Source organism: Excalfactoria chinensis, chromosome Z, assembly GCF_039878825.1.
Source record: "Excalfactoria chinensis isolate bCotChi1 chromosome Z, bCotChi1.hap2, whole genome shotgun sequence".
Classification (NCBI taxonomy): Eukaryota; Metazoa; Chordata; class Aves; order Galliformes; family Phasianidae; genus Excalfactoria; species Excalfactoria chinensis.
In genome coordinates this window covers 16516210-16535716 of record NC_092857.1, presented here as the reverse complement: position 1 = coordinate 16535716, position 19507 = coordinate 16516210, and the positions used below count along the sequence as shown (strand labels likewise).

The 19507-nt window shown below is 37.6% G+C and overlaps 1 protein-coding gene across 1 annotated transcript in view; it reads right to left on the bottom strand.

The window, feature by feature from the left end:
* Positions 1-3492: 3492 nt before the first annotated feature.
* Positions 3493-19507, bottom strand: part of IL31RA (interleukin 31 receptor A) — a 29876-nt gene continuing 13861 nt past the window's right edge. The window contains exons 6-16 of the mRNA XM_072360069.1: positions 19080-19231; positions 17838-18003; positions 16449-16531; positions 15505-15721; positions 14010-14192; positions 11243-11344; positions 10041-10187; positions 7652-7792; positions 6284-6377; positions 4772-4844; positions 3493-4264 (exon numbers count right to left, since the gene is read on the bottom strand). Coding sequence (XP_072216170.1) covers positions 3653-4264; positions 4772-4844; positions 6284-6377; positions 7652-7792; positions 10041-10187; positions 11243-11344; positions 14010-14192; positions 15505-15721; positions 16449-16531; positions 17838-18003; positions 19080-19231 — 1970 coding nt within the window. The 3' untranslated portion in view covers positions 3493-3652. The remainder of the gene's footprint in view (positions 4265-4771; positions 4845-6283; positions 6378-7651; positions 7793-10040; positions 10188-11242; positions 11345-14009; positions 14193-15504; positions 15722-16448; positions 16532-17837; positions 18004-19079; positions 19232-19507) is intronic.

The window sequence follows — 19507 nt, the reverse complement described above, 5'->3', positions numbered from 1 at the left end:
GATGACCACAGTACAACTCCTTTAAAGGTAATGAAACAGATCCATCCCCAGGGGCTGCAGAGTGGGAGCGGTTCCCGTGGGTGCGGGAGGAAGTGTGCGGTGCAGGAGGGAACCACAGCACTGTGAGTGGGATGCAGAGCAGCCCTGGCACTGCAGTGCACAGGTGGCACACAGCAGCGCAGTGCAGCTCCCAGGCACACGGGGCACAGGCAGCACCATCTCCTGCTTGAGGCAGCCCTGGCAGCACATGGGCACCAAGAACAGAGTTCAGCTCAGGGCAGGAGACCGAGGTGGCACAGTGGTGGTGCAGTGGCTGTGGGAGCTGCCCTCCTTGTCCCTTCAGAAAGGACAGGGGAGGCCCCAAGTGTAGGAGGAGAGGTGAAAATGAGCGCAGACTGAAGCGGTAGGAGGCAATTGGCACCAGATATGATTCACAGCTTCCTGCCTCACAGTGCCTGCACAGTACAAAATCACGTTAAGATGGAGCTGTGGAGAGCTTCATCAGGAGCACAGAAGCAATTAAACCCTTCCGAGAAGAAAAGGAGGGAAGAGGGTAGTCCTCAATAACGAGCAAAGCCGGCTGTGCAGCAAAGAAGGCGCTCAGACAGAAGCAAATGCACGGATCATGCTGGAGATGTCAGCTCTCTGAAGAAAGCAGAGGCTGCGGAGGCAGCAGGAGGGAAGAGGTCCCAGGTGTGGGGCAGCTGCAGAATGAGCTTCCCATTCAAAACTAAGACACCGTCCTCTGCATTAATTCCTGTATTCAGAGGATTTTTTAAACGTATGTTTATGTCTGAATCCCCAAAAGGCCACGTGCAGACTCGACAGAGAGCGGCCACACAAGGGTTTGTCCCAGAGCCGTGCAGCGCTCACTTCAAGGTAAGAACGGTAAGAGGAATTGTCCAGATCTTGTCACATCACGGTGGAATTTGCTGTAGTGTAATTCTGGAGCCTCTGCAGCTCCCTTCCTTCAGGCCAAAGCGTTCTGTTGAGTAACGTTCCGAGTGAACAACAGCAGAGCACTAACGCCGAGTTTAATCCCATGAGCTTTGTTTCTGGCATCCCTGAGTACTACTGACTAATCCCACGGTTACAAAACACGGTATTTCTTCATCAGAATCCACCGCACGTACAGTTTCTCATCTAGTGGAGAAAACTCTGCTGTCTGATCCTTGGCAAGGGGAGCGCGGCATTCCCAGGATAGCAATGGCAGATCCAGGAAATCTCAGGCTGCTCTTCTGAGAAATACTCACTGCAAAGCTTCCGTTCTGTTGACTCAGTCACGGTAACCTAGATACATGAAGTTGGCTCAGGAGGCTTTCAGCTAAGCAATGCCTGAAGAACAAGACAAGGGCTTCCAAAAAACGCCGGTGGTGTGCCGTCCTTTTAAGAGCTGAAGAGAGTCAAAGGCACCGGGTGAGGAAAGTACAGCAGTAAGTAATTCCTCTGCGCTTAGTTCTGCTTTAAACAAATTTCAGAGAATAAACCTGCACTGTACAGACACGCATCTGCTTCAGTTCATGTTTTGATTCATCAGCAATATGAATTATACAGACAGGTGCACGATTTTCTGCACAAACCATAGATTACTCGTGTTATTTCCTAGTATCTGGGCACACACATATTTATATGTACAAAAGCAATTCATTGGACAGTTTCCCAGAGGAACTGATATCGTTTCATAGATGACATATCTGTGTAATTGCACCTCTTCTGCCATACTAGCTTGCAGCAGCACTGAGGCCATCTCATTGTCTCTTCCTGGAAGTCTGTATCCCAAGACGCTCTGCTTGTTACACACTCCAAGGAAGCAAACTGTGAATGTAACACCTGAGCTTCCCTTACTTGTGAACATTCAACATATCAAAAACTGTACTGCACACAGATATGAAATAACACACTGTCCTCTGCCAATATAATTTTGTTGTAGTCACCACAGGGATGCTTCAGTGTTCTGATGCAAGCTTATTCAGTAAAAACAGGCATACATGCAAAGAGTGTGGTATCTCTCTGTAACGTCTGAAATGGTAATAGTCATTAGAGAAATAACAAAGGGGAAAAAATAAACATCCATGCAATTAATTTCAGATGAGCTGTACCTACAGAAGAAGCCTGTAACGGGATCAAGTTTCAAATGGTGTTAAGGTCTCAGGTCCTTCCAGCCTGCCCTGAGACATAGCTGGCATCAACAGGGTGGGCTGTATCTAAAGCACATGTTATGCTATTAAATCTTAAAGCTATATACAAACACAAAGCCTACAAGGCTACTGTGCAAAAAATGGAACACACAAATCGAAGCAGAATTGTTGAAGTGACTGTGAGAAGGTGACGTGAACCCATTTGCTGAGGCACAGGAATAGAAGCTGTGAGTCCCTCACATACACTGTGCTCTCAGATTAAGGCTCAGTCATATGCAAGCGTTTACTTCAGCTAAGGAGATATCAAACTGGGATGGAAAGTTCAGCTCTTCTGAACAAGCTCCTGCTCATGATTACAAGTTGATACATCCATCTCAAGAACTCACCAACTATCTCAAAAAGAGAGATCTATTTATAACAAGTCCACTTCAGGAATATTAAAAGATAGCATAGCATTTGTAATGAAATATACACTGTGGCAAGAGCAGACCATTCGCCAGTGCATCCAAGTCAGCTGTTCAGCAGCAACCACACCGTCTGTGGAGATGTATCTACAGGAACGCTTCCTTCTCTCTCATGCATTCACTAATAGTGCATTTTTTCTTCTTATTAAGGGGATTTTAATGGACGTAAGTATCATAGGTCACATAGCATAAGAATTTTGTCCATAACAGGTTAATCTGTTAAAATCTGGGGGATTGACATCTGTAGAATTTGAAATTCCAGGGTGTTAAATGATAAATCTAAAAGACTGAATGTTTAATTTAGCTTCCCCCCCACCCCCCTCCCCAGTTCAAAATACCACAACTTCAATTGAGAACAGCTTTAAACAAGGAGAAATTAAAGGCACAGTAGCAAGAAGAGACGAGAAGATAAGGAGTAAATCTTATCTTGCAGTAAACAGCTAAAAAAGAAAAAGAAAAAAAGAAAAAAGAAAAAAACCCACAGCTCTGAAGGAGTCCATAATACAGAGAACAATTAAAAATGAGAGAAAGGGAAGGAAGCAAGAAGCCAATGCATGTACATAACATATCCTCTCATTAAAGATATGGCAACTATGAGCCAAACCGGAGGAAACAGTGAAGTTACTTCATGTAACTTAAGGAAATATCTGGCAGATGTTGGCTCTGTTCAGGTTAGTGCACGCTGCCCCAGCAGTGCTCATCTATCTGAATTGGTTGCCAAGGGGGAAAGCAGCAAGCTACTTGCACTGCTTGATGTTTTCATGAGGAAAATCAAAATGAAGAACTAAGAAAAGCTACATCCTTTGCCTTACCACTGACACATTTCTCTGGTTTAAAAAAAAAATAAAAAATAAGAAAAATAAAAAATAAAAAATCCCCCACAACTCAGAGTGAAACTTCACAGGAATAAACACAGTACATTCACTTCTTCACAGCTGTTCAATGGAACAGGGAAATTTCATCCAAAGTAATCACGACCATCCAGGAAACACAGGAAAATATAAAAGCTGTGCTACTGGGTTGGGACTTCACAAGGAATTATTTCCCCTGCTAATGAGCTGTTGCCAGCCCAACCATGTCCAATGTTATATAGGATTGTCCTACAACATTTTGTGGAAGTCCAGGCAAAACAGCTGCCTGGCGTTCAGGTTCATTCTTGCTGTGTTCTGACAAGTTCTCAGAAACAAGAAATTCTCTTGTTTTAACAGAATTTCTAAGGTATGGGTTGAACAGGCTTTTTTCACTGAAATCTTCTCTGTTTAATACTTCTTCATTATCATTTTCTTCATTTTTAATTGAGATCTGTTGGGAATCACATAAACCATCTTCCAGCATTTTGATGGGTTGGAGTTTCTTGGCTGGTATCAAAGCTGAATGTATTTGACTTCTGAAATCTTGATCAGTGATAATGTAAGGCACGGACGGTGAAAGGTGCTTAGCATCTTCCTGTTCTTCGTTATTCATTATCTTTTTATCATTATTTAGCAGAGTTATTTTGTATTCAGAGGTATTCTGTACTTCGTTTGTATTAATGTCAGTACTTCCAGAAACACATTTTTCACAGTTCATTAGTAGTGATCCTTCATGTTCTTCTTCAGGAAAACAATCTTCCAAAACACTTATGTTTTCCAGGTCTCTGGTTTTATCCTCACATGCCAGTCCCTTTGAAAATGAATCATTCTGTCAGTATAAAGATAGGATTTTGAAAGTTACATAAAGATAGATAAGTTATCAGAAGACTGTTTAATATACAAAATACTGCCATTATTCTATCCATCTACTAAATATTTTAACTCCATGGTCTGAACACGTACTGTTTCCACCTGGTCCACTCTAACCAACTAGTTTATGGACAAAATATAAAATTCACAGTTTACACTTGCTATAGAACCTTGATCAACTCCATTCAAATATAAAGGATAGAAGTACAAAAACATCAGTAAGGATATATGTGAACAATTAAAAAGATGGAAATATTAGTACAATGACATAGCTCTGGATTATCAATCAACTTCGATTTTATGCTGCACTACATTTTCTGTGGAGAATTGAGGAAGTATTGAGATGTAGAGATTTGAGTCAGTGGTTATAGTTAGAAAACAACTGTCACAAATACTTGTCTTTTGCCCATTTGATCCCCTCCTTAATAAATGAAACCATATCTGTTACCATAGATGCATCAAGATGCACTGCGATGCTCTCTGCAGGATTGGGTACATCAGGCCAGCAAACCTTTTTAAACCTGTTATTGAGAGAAAGTATGTTTAGTCAAATGTTGGGAAAAAAAAAAAAAAAAAAAAAAAAAAACACAGATTTTTTTAAAAATCTTGTGTTACAGAGACAGTGCAGAATTAACTGTTAATGCACAGCAGTCAGTTTTCTGATTATACAGCACACTAAGTAAGAGCATTCCAAAATAAGGCTTTGTACAAGAACTGCTGTGGTTACATTTCTGGTAGTTCTTCAGAAAAAAATGCCAAATCAAGTACATTTCACTCTATTGAAAGCATCCAAAGCAGTAGACCACACAAAAGTGACACTGAGTTCTTGTTTCAACAGTAGAAAATCACTTAAAGTGAAGTGGTACCTTATAGTCCTTTCATGGAACAATAGACAGGAGAGAAAATAGTGCATATTGTGTTTAAGTGAATCAGAACTTGGCAAGAGCTTGACTTTTCACAGCACAACTTAATCTACACAAGAATACGAACACTAAACTACATCTCAAAGCATTCTCTGGGATGAAATTACAGTCTCTTTCTTTTACAAAAAGTCAGAATAAGCAATACAGGTGAAGATGTGAAACTGTTGGAAATCACACGTTTAAGTAAAGTTGATGCAGTATCTATACACTCTGTTTATCTATCAACTTATCTCTCTTTGGAACTTTCCATAGCTTAGAACCTTCCAAAAGAGTTGTTACTGTTAAGTTTATTATTAAGCTCTGTCCAAACAACCCAGTCATTCCTCAGGCTAGAGAAAAACACCACTTTAACCTTAGCAAATCCTCACAGCCATCTCTGGGATATTGTATTCCTGACTGACGAGGAATCTGAAATCTGGCTGGGGGCATCTCTGACAGTAGATAAAAGAATTACAGATCATACAAAATATGTGTTCAGACCCATGGATCAAGCATACAACTGCTTTCACATTAGTTTATTGCAGAGCAAGGAAAGTGTATATAAATGAACCAAAGTAATACTAGCATAACTAAGATCATCAATACAGCTTATGTAAAATGTGTTCTGGTTGTGTGCTTGCAGACATATTAACAGTGTATGGGAAGCATTCTTTTAGCTTTATTTAGCATTATTATTTCAACATCTGAATTAAATTATACTTTTCTTACTTGACAGACCACAGAACTGACGCTAGCACGTAAGATTTTCCATAAAGTGATGCAGAGAGTACCAAATCCATCTTCCTCTCTCACTCTTTGTTTTTTTAACTGCACTTTCTGAAATTAGTATTTACTTTTGGTCTACAGAATATTAAATGGAGTTACAAGATAATCTGTATGTTTAGTTATTTATTACTTTATCTGCCAACTATACTTTCCTAATTGGATACTGGTATGAAAACTGACACAGAAGCATTTGGAAATTAATAAAAAATTCCTTTTTATAATATAAAATATATCGACTAGATTCAAATTTAGAACATGAAAAATGTACTTACAGGTGTTTTTTCATAATGCACGTTATCCAAAGGCCTAACAGAAACAACATGCTTAATCCAACTGGTATAGCAATGAAAATAACATCTTCTTTGTCTTTAGAGAAAAGAACAGATGGTTATCATTTCTTCCTGTATTTCAATAAGACAGCTGATTTCCTATATCAAAGTCACCTGACTAGCAGCACCATAAAAACCTTTGCCAAAATTAATCAAAATTACTGAGAATACTGAATAGTACCCATCGTACCATGTGTGAAAAGTTGAGCATTTTTCCATCAGCTTACTAAAACAGAAAAGAAGGAGAAAAAAAATAGCATCACTCAATAATCCAGTCTGGAGTGGACATTTCCAGCCTACCCTGTCCAATGCAGAAATCAGAATCAGGTTGTTCAGTGTCCTGTGCTAGTACCACTGACTGCCATCCAGGATGAAAAGCCTAATACCTTTCTGGGTACTCATTGCTTTCAAGTTGCCTAAAACCACTATATAGTAAAACTGCCACTTGTTACTACTGAATAGATTTTACGTACAGTGCCAGAGATGGGTTTTAAATATGCTTAGAATATAGTTACTCTAATGAGTGAAACATACTATACAAACTTCTGAGCTAGCTTCCAAGTACCTACCAGAGGCAGGTACAGACAGCAACAGAAATCAGACTTCCGCACACCCTAACCTATCTTGTATGTGAGTGGCAAACTAGCAGAAGAATTTAGAGGCAGAAAATAAAATTAGCTTCACATCTCATACCCTGTTCAAGGGCAACTAATGTACTTTCTCATATTTCAGTTCACACATACATACATACATGTATTTCACTGTGAGTATATGCAACTATATATATATACATATACACACACTCGTATATAAATGTATACAAACATGTATGCATGGAAAACATTCCTCCAGAAGCAGAAAAGAATAAGCATCTGATTTTCTGCTTGCAATCGTTTCACCAAACCCCTTACTAAAATAGTTACTCGGTGCACAGCCATTCTAAACCTAGTATCTTGGATGGAAATATCTACTTTCTGTTCAGCTGTAAGGCACTCTATCCCTGAACTGATGGCATAGAAATAACATGTTGATCCCACAAAAATTTTTAGTATTCTACAGCTTCACTGGCAGCAAAAAACACATGTTTTTTTGACTCCTTCTCTTTAAGTTTAAGTTTGTAAAGATTTCCAGCAAATCAAGCTAAATTCAGGTCATGTTGATCATTCTTACTTGCTTTAATAACCACTAAAAAAATAATAATAATAATAATAAAAAGTTATTCTAACAAACATCTAAACAAAAAGAATCCTGTATTTATTACCCCCCAAACTGCTTTCAAAATAGTAGTGACTAACCTTGAAAACTACTTACTGAATTTCAAAGTCTTGAATGTTTTTGGCTCTCCACTGGTCCCACCAGCTCTGTTTCTTGCCATGATATAGACAGTGTATTGTGTATTAGCCTGTAAAGACTTCAGTGTGTATTGTAGCACATCAGAGCTCACTGTTTCATCTTTTAAGGAAAACATTTATGTCAGTAAGCACAAAAAAATAGCATTTCTTAATTTTTTATTATTATTATTATTTTTTTTTAATTTCCATGATCTCTGAAATCCAGGCTAAGAAACTAAAGCATTAAAACAGTTGGTAAAAGTTGTGTTTCTGCAGCTCATAAAATTGGACTAAATTTCTAACAACACAGCTAGACACCAATTACCCAAAAGAACACAATCTACTGGCCTTGGATACCACCCCCCATGAAAACACAGGAAATTAGCAGAAAGCAACAGATTGTCTTTTTTTCCCTTGTTAACTATTGGAATTAATATGGGTAAGTTTTACTTTTAGACAGGGCACATATCCTAACATACTATGTCTACAGACTGATAAAGAAAATGTTTCATAACATGGATTTAAAACATTTTCTGGGGAATTTAGTCTACGCCAGTATACTACTCCTCAGCCAAATTAAGAACCACTGGGGTAACAGATATGTTGCAATATATACTGAGAACAAACAAAGTACATTTCCCCTAAATCAAGATGGGGAAAATGAAGTCTTGGAGTTAAAAGGCCATCAGTGAAATCACCCTGGCACAAACTCAAGAGTTCTATTTTCAGATGCAACAAACAGATGTGACAACAAAAAATCCTAAAAAACCAACAGTACAGCTGGGCTTTGCCTTTTAAAACTAGCTAATCTGAATCCATAGAATAGGCAAGGTCTGTTTCATGTGAGAAGCTTTCCAGTGCCTTACACATTATGCTTTGGTTATGGCTGCATGTAGGAGAATGACCCCACGCAAAACACTTAGGAACTAATATGGCATAACTCATTTGGAAACTAACGTGGCAAGAAAGATTGTACACAGAAGGCACCATCTGACAGAAATTGTCACAGCTTCTTTCTAGTTTACAAACTGTCTAAAATACTTCTGCCTTGGCTCTGAACTGGTCATCCAGAAGCAACTGAAGACATGCCAAGATTTCTTAGTTTGAGATTGTTTAAAACGATATTAAGTATCTGCTAACAGCAATGTCTGAAACAAAGAAGGAAGAGAACCATTTCTAAAATACAACAGCACTCTTAATAAATCAAGCAGGAAGAACAAAATTAGGTCACAGAAACACTTCTCATAAAAGATTCTACGGAAATTAATGGTATAAGTCTCAAACGGATAGAATTATATTGATAGTTTGCAAGGATACTACTCCTGTCACATGAAACTGGGAAAATAACCAAAAAGAATGCTGGCAGCCTACTGAGCAGGGGGGCTGTATCAACCACGGGACATTAAGCACATTTGAAGTGATTAATCCAAAAAACTATGTCCGAAGACATAACTTCTTGGCAGCTTATTTTAGCTCTGTGGCTATCATTTACTATTTAGCTTTTATTATAAAAATAGTTTTAATAGAAAATTTCCACCATAATGTTCCAGAAGCCAAGGGCCTGGAAAAGGCATCCTTCCAAGGACACGCATGGAACTTACAAACTCACTGAAATCTCATGAACTTCAAATTCATGAATTTGCACAGGATCTATGCCTCATTAATGTATTCCGTCTGCACTTTATCTCCTCTACCTTTGTTGTGATTTCTTTCAGCTGGCTTCAAATATGTCATCATAGAGACATTTAAGATGAAAAAAGACTAGTACTTATGCAAGAATGGAAAACCACAACTATACAGCAAATAATAGTTTCTGATTTGGCATAAACTTGCAAAAAAAATGTGTTTATTTATTTATCTTTAACATTACATAGAACAAGATGCAAAAACCCTCTAATATATGAGCTGCTATCCATCCTACTCTGGAAAAGAGAAAAGCAATGATAATGCTACCACACTGACTGCATTAACATTGAGATCCATCATATTTACACCCCCTCAATGAAGCACAAAGGACAACGTGATTAGCAGTCCTGGCTGCATCACCAAGGGTAGTACATTAACAGTAAAAAAAATAATTAAAAAAAATATATATATATTAACATCAAGCAATACTGTACAAAATAAACTCAAAACAGATAGAGAAACAGAGCAAGACTGCACATGTTGTACTAAAGCAAGGAACATTCACTAGCATAATTCTTCATTTCAGTTAAATCTAAAAACAATCCCTGATCTTTATGTAGGCCATATTTAATGTCAGTATTTTCAGACATTTTTATGACATACAATAACAAAGTATGCTAGTAATTACAGAGAGCAGATTGTCATAACCCAGTCCAAAGCTCAGATGTTTGATGTATACTTACTCAGTTCTTTTCCACCGTCGGGTTTATAAAATATTGTGTAGTTACTGATAAAGCCATTTCTTTTATCCTTTGAAATCTCGTTCCATTTTATTGTAACTTCATTTTTGCCTGGAAAACCCGTATCAGCCACAGGGCCTTCTGATGGCTCTGCATTGGAACATGGTAAATTAGGAAAAGAAGTTAATTCATCTATCAGTCAATATTATCCACATTACTTCACACATACCAATAATACCAAAAAACGTAAATGTCTTACTAGTGCTCTGATACAGCCCCTAACTTTTTTCACTCTCTTTAATGTGTAATTTCTGATAATATATCCCCATGTCTATTTTGATACTCGCATATTTCTTAGTGTTACAGCATCCATTTATCTCAAGACCACTAAAAGGCTCTATCCTCACAACATCATAGAGAGGGAACTCATAACTCTGAAGCAAGTGCTCACTGTACTTCAGTTTTTATAAAAGTAATCTCTGTCAACATTTAATACTATCACAGCATTCAAATACAAGTTGTGTTAGCGTTGCTCTATCACAAAGCAATTACCTTTTTCTAGTAAATAATGTTTAATCCTGCATTGTACTATGTGTGCACGCACATTTACATGGGGTCTGTATGCACAAACAAGAGAAATTTTCTCCAGAAAACTTTAAATTATCAGTAAACTACATTCTTGCAGCTGGCTGTATCAATCACCAAATGCACATTAAACTTCCACAAACAAAAAAATTCTCACACACATACACCCAATTTCATCTGCAGTTTCTATTCAGCTACAAATGTCATTGCATATCATCTTTCTTATATGCAGGACATCATATATACTATTACAATATAAAACTTAACAAAAAGCATGATTTTCAAACTATTGTTCTAATCTGTGAGTAGAATGTCTCATACACAAGCACAGGTAGCACAGTCAATTGCATCATTAAAATCAAGCCTAAACATAAATCTAAATGCAGCTGCAACGTTAAACAGAAACACACAGCTGTTCCATGTTTGTAGCTGTACTCTTTCCAAGTACTCTGTATACAGTACATAGAATTTACAACTAATCGATGGATCAATGCAGCACTGTACTATTCTCTTCATCATCTACTTCTTCCCCCCAGTAATGCCAGTACCAAATTTCACAAATAAAATACACCCTAAGAGAGGAACCACTTTTCACGACATTACTGGTTTTAAATACATACCTTTTTCTTGAACATAAGTTTGTATGGAATACGGAGCTGCTACTTTATTTCCATAAATAGGATACACTGACATGTTGTAGCATACAAATGATTTAAAGTTTTCTGTAAAGAAAAAAAGGAATATTTGCATAGAATTCTGCACATGAGATTTACGCAACCTAAAGGAGACTCAATCACGGTGTCTTCCTAGATGGATAGTAAATACATACATACAGTTTTCCAAGTACAGAATATATTTTGGTTAGGCTGTGGTTGTACTTGATGATCTTTAAGGTCTTTTCCAACCTGAGCTATACTATGATTCTGTGATTCGATTTATTATTTCAAGTATTCATTATAGCATTTAACAGACAGAATTCCATTTTGTAAGAGTACCAGCATCCTGAGTCATTTTTCACAGGAAATAGTTTGATCAAGTAATTATTATTATCAGCTTTATACAGTTTCCAAACATGATGCCACTTACTCCTCTCTAATAGTTTGAGATTTTGGCAGAAGCTTTTATTTTCACCTTATCATTACAAAATGATAATTTCAGGGACATTTTCAATTTCACACATGAGGTTTACTGCTCTGCCGAAGAGTTTTGTTTTCTGAGACCCAGCTTGTAACTGTACACTGATGGTCCAGTTATGCCGACTGTAGACACATGTCTAAGCAACCTGACTCACAGCACAACAAAATCTCTGCGCTGGACTTCTATATGCTTCAAAACATAGTTCAGGTCTCAGGAAATTATGCTTTCAGCACTGAATCACCTGGTAGCCAAGCAATTAGCAGGATGCATCTCTCTATTTAAAATAACTCATCAACTCAGAGAGGGCTCATTTCTGGTTTTATGAGAAGCTTAAGGGGTTTCGTGTACCAGTCCTCCTCAGACTCAGTGACTATGATTCTATAGACAAATCCATAGATTATATCAGCTTTCCACTGCTTTTTCAGCCTCTTAAACTTATCACAGCCCAGCACAAATGAGGATGGCCCACATGTTGTCTGTAAAATAATTCCACAAATGACAGAATCAGGCTTGAATAGACGAAACACATGTCTAGTGTAATTTGTGCTCAGGCTAACCAAAGATGTCCTAGTTATGCTCAAGAGGAAGCTGCTTTTTAGTTAAGAAGTCAAGACTCAAGTCAGTGAGTACTAAACTGCTCTTGAACTTTATTTTGAGGAGACCGTTGTTTAATTTATTATAGGCAGAAACACTACTTAAATCAGTGTTGTCTGTGGCAATAGGATGCATTTCAGCAGTAAGGTAAGCACTCAGTAACAAACTAGATGTTCCTTTTTACTTTAGAAAAATGAAGTGCACTTGCTTTCTTAAAACTTCAGAAATTCTTCTTCCTAGATGTAGGCTTCAGAAAGATCCTTATATGAACAAAGGCAACTTTCAAGTTCATTAAATTTAAGTTCTCCAATGGAGAACTAAAGAAATAAGAACCCAAGTAACATTCAAGATATATCATGTACTATTTCAAACATTTTGACAATTGATCCTGTGATCACAAAATAAAAACAAAGACTCATTTCATTACCTGCAAACAACATGCAAGAGATACTCATTCTGATATTAACATTCACAGTTTGCCACAGTTTTGTCAGTACATGATAAGGCCACTGAAACCTCTGAAGAATGCCTTAGGTCATAATATAAAGGTGATTATAAAAGACTTAAGAGAGTGCATGGGAACTGTTAGGCCACAGCCTGAACCACTGATTGGGGAAGGAACCACTTCACCACTTGGTGAAGGAACACAGCCAGTCCTGGGAGCACAGACAGAAACAGTTTGCCTGTACAACTAGAAAGGGTGGATCTTGACTTCATTTCCAGACCCCCATTTAAGGGATGGCAGCTGCAAGGGAAGTACCTCTACTTGGAGATTGGCTCCTTTGGAGTACTTGGTGAGTTCTAATCCTCAGAAAGGGGTAGGCAATACCTTCTTTATTAAGGGACTGTGACTGCAACCTTTCTTGGGTTTGAAGTAACTGTATCTGCTACCACTTATCCTTACAGAGAGGTTGATCAATCACTACATTTGTTTATTTTAAAGTAAAATTCTCTCTGAAATCTTCTTGCAGGTTTCCTGCTCTCTAAAGCACATGAAGACACTATCTTTTCCCATCTTTGAATTCAGTTTTTTGGCTCTAGGTTATTCTGCTAGATATACCGTATCTCTGTAGCAGGCCAGAAGACAATGAAAACAAAGTATCTATAACCTAATTTTATACAGGACCAATGACCATCTTGTGTCAAAATCTGAGTGATAAAATCACTGTTGAACTACATGCAGCAATTTCAGTAAAGCATAAAATAAGTCTGTTACTATTTTGTCTGTATAAGGCTGCATGAAATCAAATCCTTTAATACTGGATTGTACACAAGTACTCCTATGCGCTATGTGCCCAATGTGATACAATTTGAAGTACAGTAGTCTGGATCAGGATCAAGAGTGAAACTCTCAGAGACAATATGAAAGCAGCCACCCAGTTCCCATGAACTCTATCACAAAGCCAATGAAAGTCTCATATTTGTTCTTTGACTTTTTTTTCAAGCACGTATGTTAACAAAGACATGAAAGGGATCAACTTGACAAAAAGCAGAATAACAAAAGTGTCAATGTTAATTTCAAAACAGCTGCTTGCAAATTCAACCTCATTTGTTCTTTCTGGTCTGCATACAAATAAACACACAAGTAACTACATGTACATATAAGCATACATATATGTGTCCATTATTACAGCTGTAACTTGTAAATGAACGTACTTTTGTTAGGTTTCCATTTTGTAGAATTTGATATATACTGCCATGATCTACCAAAAGGATCTGTCTCCATTTCCTCATACCACTCAACTACATACTCGGTTACTTCTGGTTTAGAGACTGTCCATTCCAGAATCATTTCTTCCTCTGTTGTAAAGGTTCTCACTGCTTCAATAATTTGAGAAGCTAAAAATGTAACAGAACGTCATCAATTTTATCTTTGTAGAAACTGCAGCATGAGAAGAATTCAGCCATAGCAAGCTGAGATTGCTTCTTTAGAGAAGCACGAGTCTTAGCCATGGTTAAGAAAAAATGACTTTACATACACACCAAACTTAAAATGAAGAATATAAGAACTGTAGCATTAAAAAAGAGGGAGGGGCCAATAAAATAATCAAGACAGTCCATAAAAGGATTTACACAGAATCAAAGGATCTAAATTTCACAGCTTATAGATTATAGCTAGTGCAGATAAGCAAGTTTTCATTGGGGCATCAAATGGCAATAAGAAAACAAGTAAAGCAAGTCAGCAGGATTGTTAAGTGACACCAAAGTAAAAGTTGACCATCAACCTGTAGAACAAAATTAATGGAAATATGACTGAAAACTTAACCTAGGAAAGCAGAAGGGGAAAAAAATATCTTAACCTTGTGTTGTCAAGTCTAAGTTTATAGAAAGAAGAAACACAGCATGGTAAAAACAGAAATGCTTACTGAGGAATATGGAAGTGAACTGAGAAGCAGTCAGCAGCATTCAGGACATGATGACATTGTGTCTGCATATCCAATGTTTCTGATTAGACTGGAATTTAATTATGCAATTCCAGAGAAGCACTTCTACAACTGATGTAGGAGAAGTGATTCAACACTGGGTCAACTGACACGTTTCTCCCAGATCATGGGTAGCCAGCAGGATATTGCAATACAAGGCTAACAAAGATATCTGAATTAAGTATAAAAGAGTTCAATAGCTCTCAAGTGCATGGAAGAATGCAGAATATATAAAAAAAAGCATGTTTCTCTCTCCACTTCTGTTAGGGTCTTCTATTAAAATGGGAATAACATCAAACATGGTGCAATAATGCCCTGAGGTAACCAATTTTATGGTCTGGGAGATGGGTGAGGCATAATTTGATGGTGCTATGAATTTTTTGGGGGAGATTCAGGATTTGAACAAAAATAAAATAATGCAACAGAAATAATAACACATCAGAAAATGCGGGTATTTTAACAATGATACGATAACACAAAAGTCCAAACAATAATCTTCTGCAAAAGAAACATGGCATCTGATAGCTAAATACAGCAAGAGAAGCACTATTGTTCCAGTAAAAATTAGCAGGCTACGTAGTCTTACATATAATACAGTTCTACATACAGTTCGAAGACAAAAGTCCTTATCACAGTTTTGCTTCCACTACAGTAGACTTACACAGGTGTCAAGAATATCATTTGCTTGCAATGAGAAAAAAAATATTGCAATATTCAAAAAATCTTACATTTTTCATCAGTGGATGGAATCCTCAAAATAGCTGCAGGAGAATTTCCAGCAGAATTATAGGCAGTAAGAGATATTATATACGCCTCTTCATTTAAAAGTAAAGTAATTTTCTTATCAGAAGTGAAGTTTGTCATTTGAAGTGCAGCATTATTTTCGGGATAGTACTGTATTTTGTAGCCTAGAATTCTCCCATGGGGTGGAAAGTTGCTTAACAGCTATTGAAAGAATGCATTAGTAAGTTTTTCACAGTGTTATCTTTATAATCAAAATTATATTCTGTATTAAAGAACATAGAATCTTTGTAAATAAAAAATACAGCGGAAGGTAGTTAGGGGGATGTTTCAGTTAATAGAATGCAAATGTACTAGCTCACAGGCAGTTCATCATCTTGCTTCTCAATACAGATTCCTTAGAACACCTCACAACTTCAAAACAGCAGCTCTGGAAACAATCAGATAATCTTTCCTTTAAAATATTTTATAGTGATATTTTGCTCTAAAAAGACACATTAGGAAATCACAAAAGAGAGTAACTCATAAAAACATCTATCAAAAATGATCTCACAAAACTGTACCTGAAATCACCAGAAAACCCAAAAACTGCACTGTAGCATTAGCTGAGAGAAAACTACAACAAACGCCTAGTCATTTGTTTCAGTAATTTCATTACATAAATATTCAGTTTTACTAAATGACTATTAAATTTAAATGTGAATATAAACACAGCACTGGTAAACTGCATTATTCAAGATCAGTTGCAAGGATTTTCAATCAGATTTTCCAATGATCTGAACACAATGAAACCCTCTTTTTCTGCATTTACTATAAAGCTCTATTAATCTACCCCTCACTTAACCAAAGCCTTTTCACTTCTGATTTGGTTCAGGGAGGATGTTGTTGTCATTCATTTGCTTTTCTGATGACAACGAAAGAGTGTATTTACCTTCCACATAAGATACACAGATCTGTTTCCAGCTGGGGATGAAGACTCAATTACTCTCCACAAATCCACTTTTTCCGAGGGAGCTATTAAAAAACAACAACAAAAGTCCTGAAATCTGTTGTTATAAGTGGTCAAAGGGATGCCTCATATCATGACATTGTGCTCAGCAAAAAAATCTGGGAAGTAAACAAAGGGGTGGATGCTCAGAATGATGGCATCTGTCCTCCCTCACCTTGAGTATGGAGTGCAGGTTTGGGAACCACAGTTTAAGACATAAAGCAATCAGATAGTGTCCAAATGAGAACTAGAAAGAGGGTGATGGGTCTGGAGGAGAAGATGTACAAGGAGTAGCTGAAGCCTCGGGGTTTATTCAGCCCAGAGCAAGAGTTGCTGAGGTTCTCCTGATGGGGGACGCAGCTCCTTGGAGGGAGCGGAGGGCAGCACTGAGCTTTGATCTCTGGGGACAGTGACAGAAACAGCATAGAGCTGCATCAAGGGAGGATCATGTTTGGCGTTAGGAAAAGGTTCTTCATCAGAGAGTGGTCAGGCCCTAGAACAGAGTCCTCAGGGTAGTGGTCATGGTCCGAAGCTGCTGGACTTAAAGGAGCATTTGGACAGTGCTCTGAGATGTAGGATTTCAGTGGTCCCATGTGGAACCAAGTGTTGGATTCAACAATCTCTCACAAAGGACAAGCAAAAAACACACGCTGACTCTCTGAGGATTACTTGGTATGTCTCTAACATTTGTAGTACAAGGCTGTTGAGATGACAACAAACCAAAGGCTGACAACAACCTAGAATGGGATCCTGTTCTCACACAGGATAGCTGACAAACAGGCCTAACTTTCCCACAAGCACGTTTTTGCTTGAAACTTACTTTTAACAGATTTGTCATCACAAACTCACTTGTTTAGAGCCCTGGGACAATGCACCAGCAAACCTAGCAGACATAAAAAGATGCCTGAGGGGCCCCATGTTGTCATCTTCATGGTCATCATTGCTGTTTGCCAGTTCAAGACTGCAACCCCTGAACGCATGATCAGCCCCTCCCCACCCCTGCACCCCTTTTCTGCTACCAGCTCAAAACAAACCTCCAAAATAGACCGGTGATCAAATTTTTCCCGCCTGTCTCTTTTTAACTCTCATTCTTTCTCCTATTTCCTCAGTTTTCTCTTTTCATTCTTTTTCTCTTATAAAATAATTAAGTAACTGCACAAATTATTTTGGCTTCTTAAAAGTCTTATCTCTCATAAAATTGCTAAGTTGTAAAGTTGTGAATTAATTGTGAGATTTATTTCAGTTCCCTAAGGTCATATAATTAGCTTCATGGCTTAAGATAAATTCTAAGTGTTAGAGTGATGATAAAAAAACACTATATAGTTGGCCTACCTTTATCTTCTGTGCTTGCTTTTTCCTCTTTACACCATTCACTCCAGTGTTTTGACTCAACACTGATACACCGAATGGCAACCAAATACTCTGTGGAGTCCCACAGACCTGTGAGATTATGTGTTGATATCTCTTCTCCAGAAGCCACCATAACAGTGTCGATTTGCTGAAGTTGATGCATGAACAAAAATGGTTAGCTATAAGATTGGATGCAGACACATAGCCTGGTTTCAAAATACTCACAATGAAGTTTTGACCTCTCACATCTCTCCTGTAAAACCCCAAATCATTTGTTTTTTATTTAAATTTTTGTGTGGTATCTTCATTCCTCCCATAAAACTCTGGTTCCTGAAAAACCTCAGCCTAAAGAAGATTAGGATTGACTGACGTGTGACGTGAACCATGTGCAGCTCCCAGGTAGTTCTAGGGCAGGGGTTCTGGGCAGCTGTGCTGGTAGAGGTGGTGCTGGGTAGCCATATCTCCTAACAACTGGGGAGCAACTGAGTATTGCTAGAGTCAAGTATCACCATAATACCCTGGATACATCTGAAAACATCCTTCAAGAGGCAATGATCGCCTGGACATACTGAACAGATCTTTTAAATAAACTAACATACACCATAAACCAAAGCCATTCTGTCCATCAGTTCACTCAGGAAATTATACCCTCAGACCAACAGATAATATGCTCGGCCTGAGAACATCAGGATGATGCTAATTAAAAAACACGTTAGCATCAGGAACTTCTTTCAAGCTCCAAGAACTTCTATTAGTTACTCTGACAACAGCTGTCCTTCATTTAAGTGTCAGAAAGACAGACTCAGAAAAATAATATGCTTATTTCCTATCTTGCAAAATCTATACTTTGATGTACCTGAAAAATATCATATAATTAGTCCGTCTTAATCTGACTCATCTACTGTGTTTGGAAGTAAATGTTGTTTTCTTCACCAGAATGAAAAACAAGAATAACATCCTGACTAATTATGTGTATAACAGGCCACTCCTTTGCCATTCACAGAAATATCAGTACAGTTTGTATCAAAATATATATTGAGCAAAAGGAAAAGAAAATTAATCCTAGATAACAAAAAAAGAAACTGAATGCATACCCTCCTGCACTAAAATAAAAAGGTTCTATCATCATTTCCAATGTTTCTTGTCTTTTTTATAGTTAGCCTTTTATAGCATTATGAAATTAGTTACAAAGCCCACATTCAATAGAGAACAAGAGCAGCTTACCGATGTGTTTGTATACAAGTTTCTGTATCGAATCTGGCATTTTACATCCAGTAAAGGTGTACTTCTCTCAGGTATTTTCCAGGTTACTATAAGCAACTGCTTTATACCAACATATTTTTCTAATGAAAGTATTTCAGGAGGCTGAAATCTCTCTAGAATGGAGAAACAAAAGAAAAAGCTTACATAAATATCAAAACTAGTCTATATGAATTCCAATAAGTTTAACTACTATCCCAATTACATACAATCCAGCAGAGAATTCATATGATGGTGTATTTTATAGACATAATTCTACCCACGGGAAATTATTTATGAGATTGCACATGTAATTAAAGCTAATAAATTCACTCTCAAGTAGATGTACAGATTTCTCTCACCTTTATCAGTGTTCAAGAATACTACCAGAATCTCTTCTCATAGACAACAGC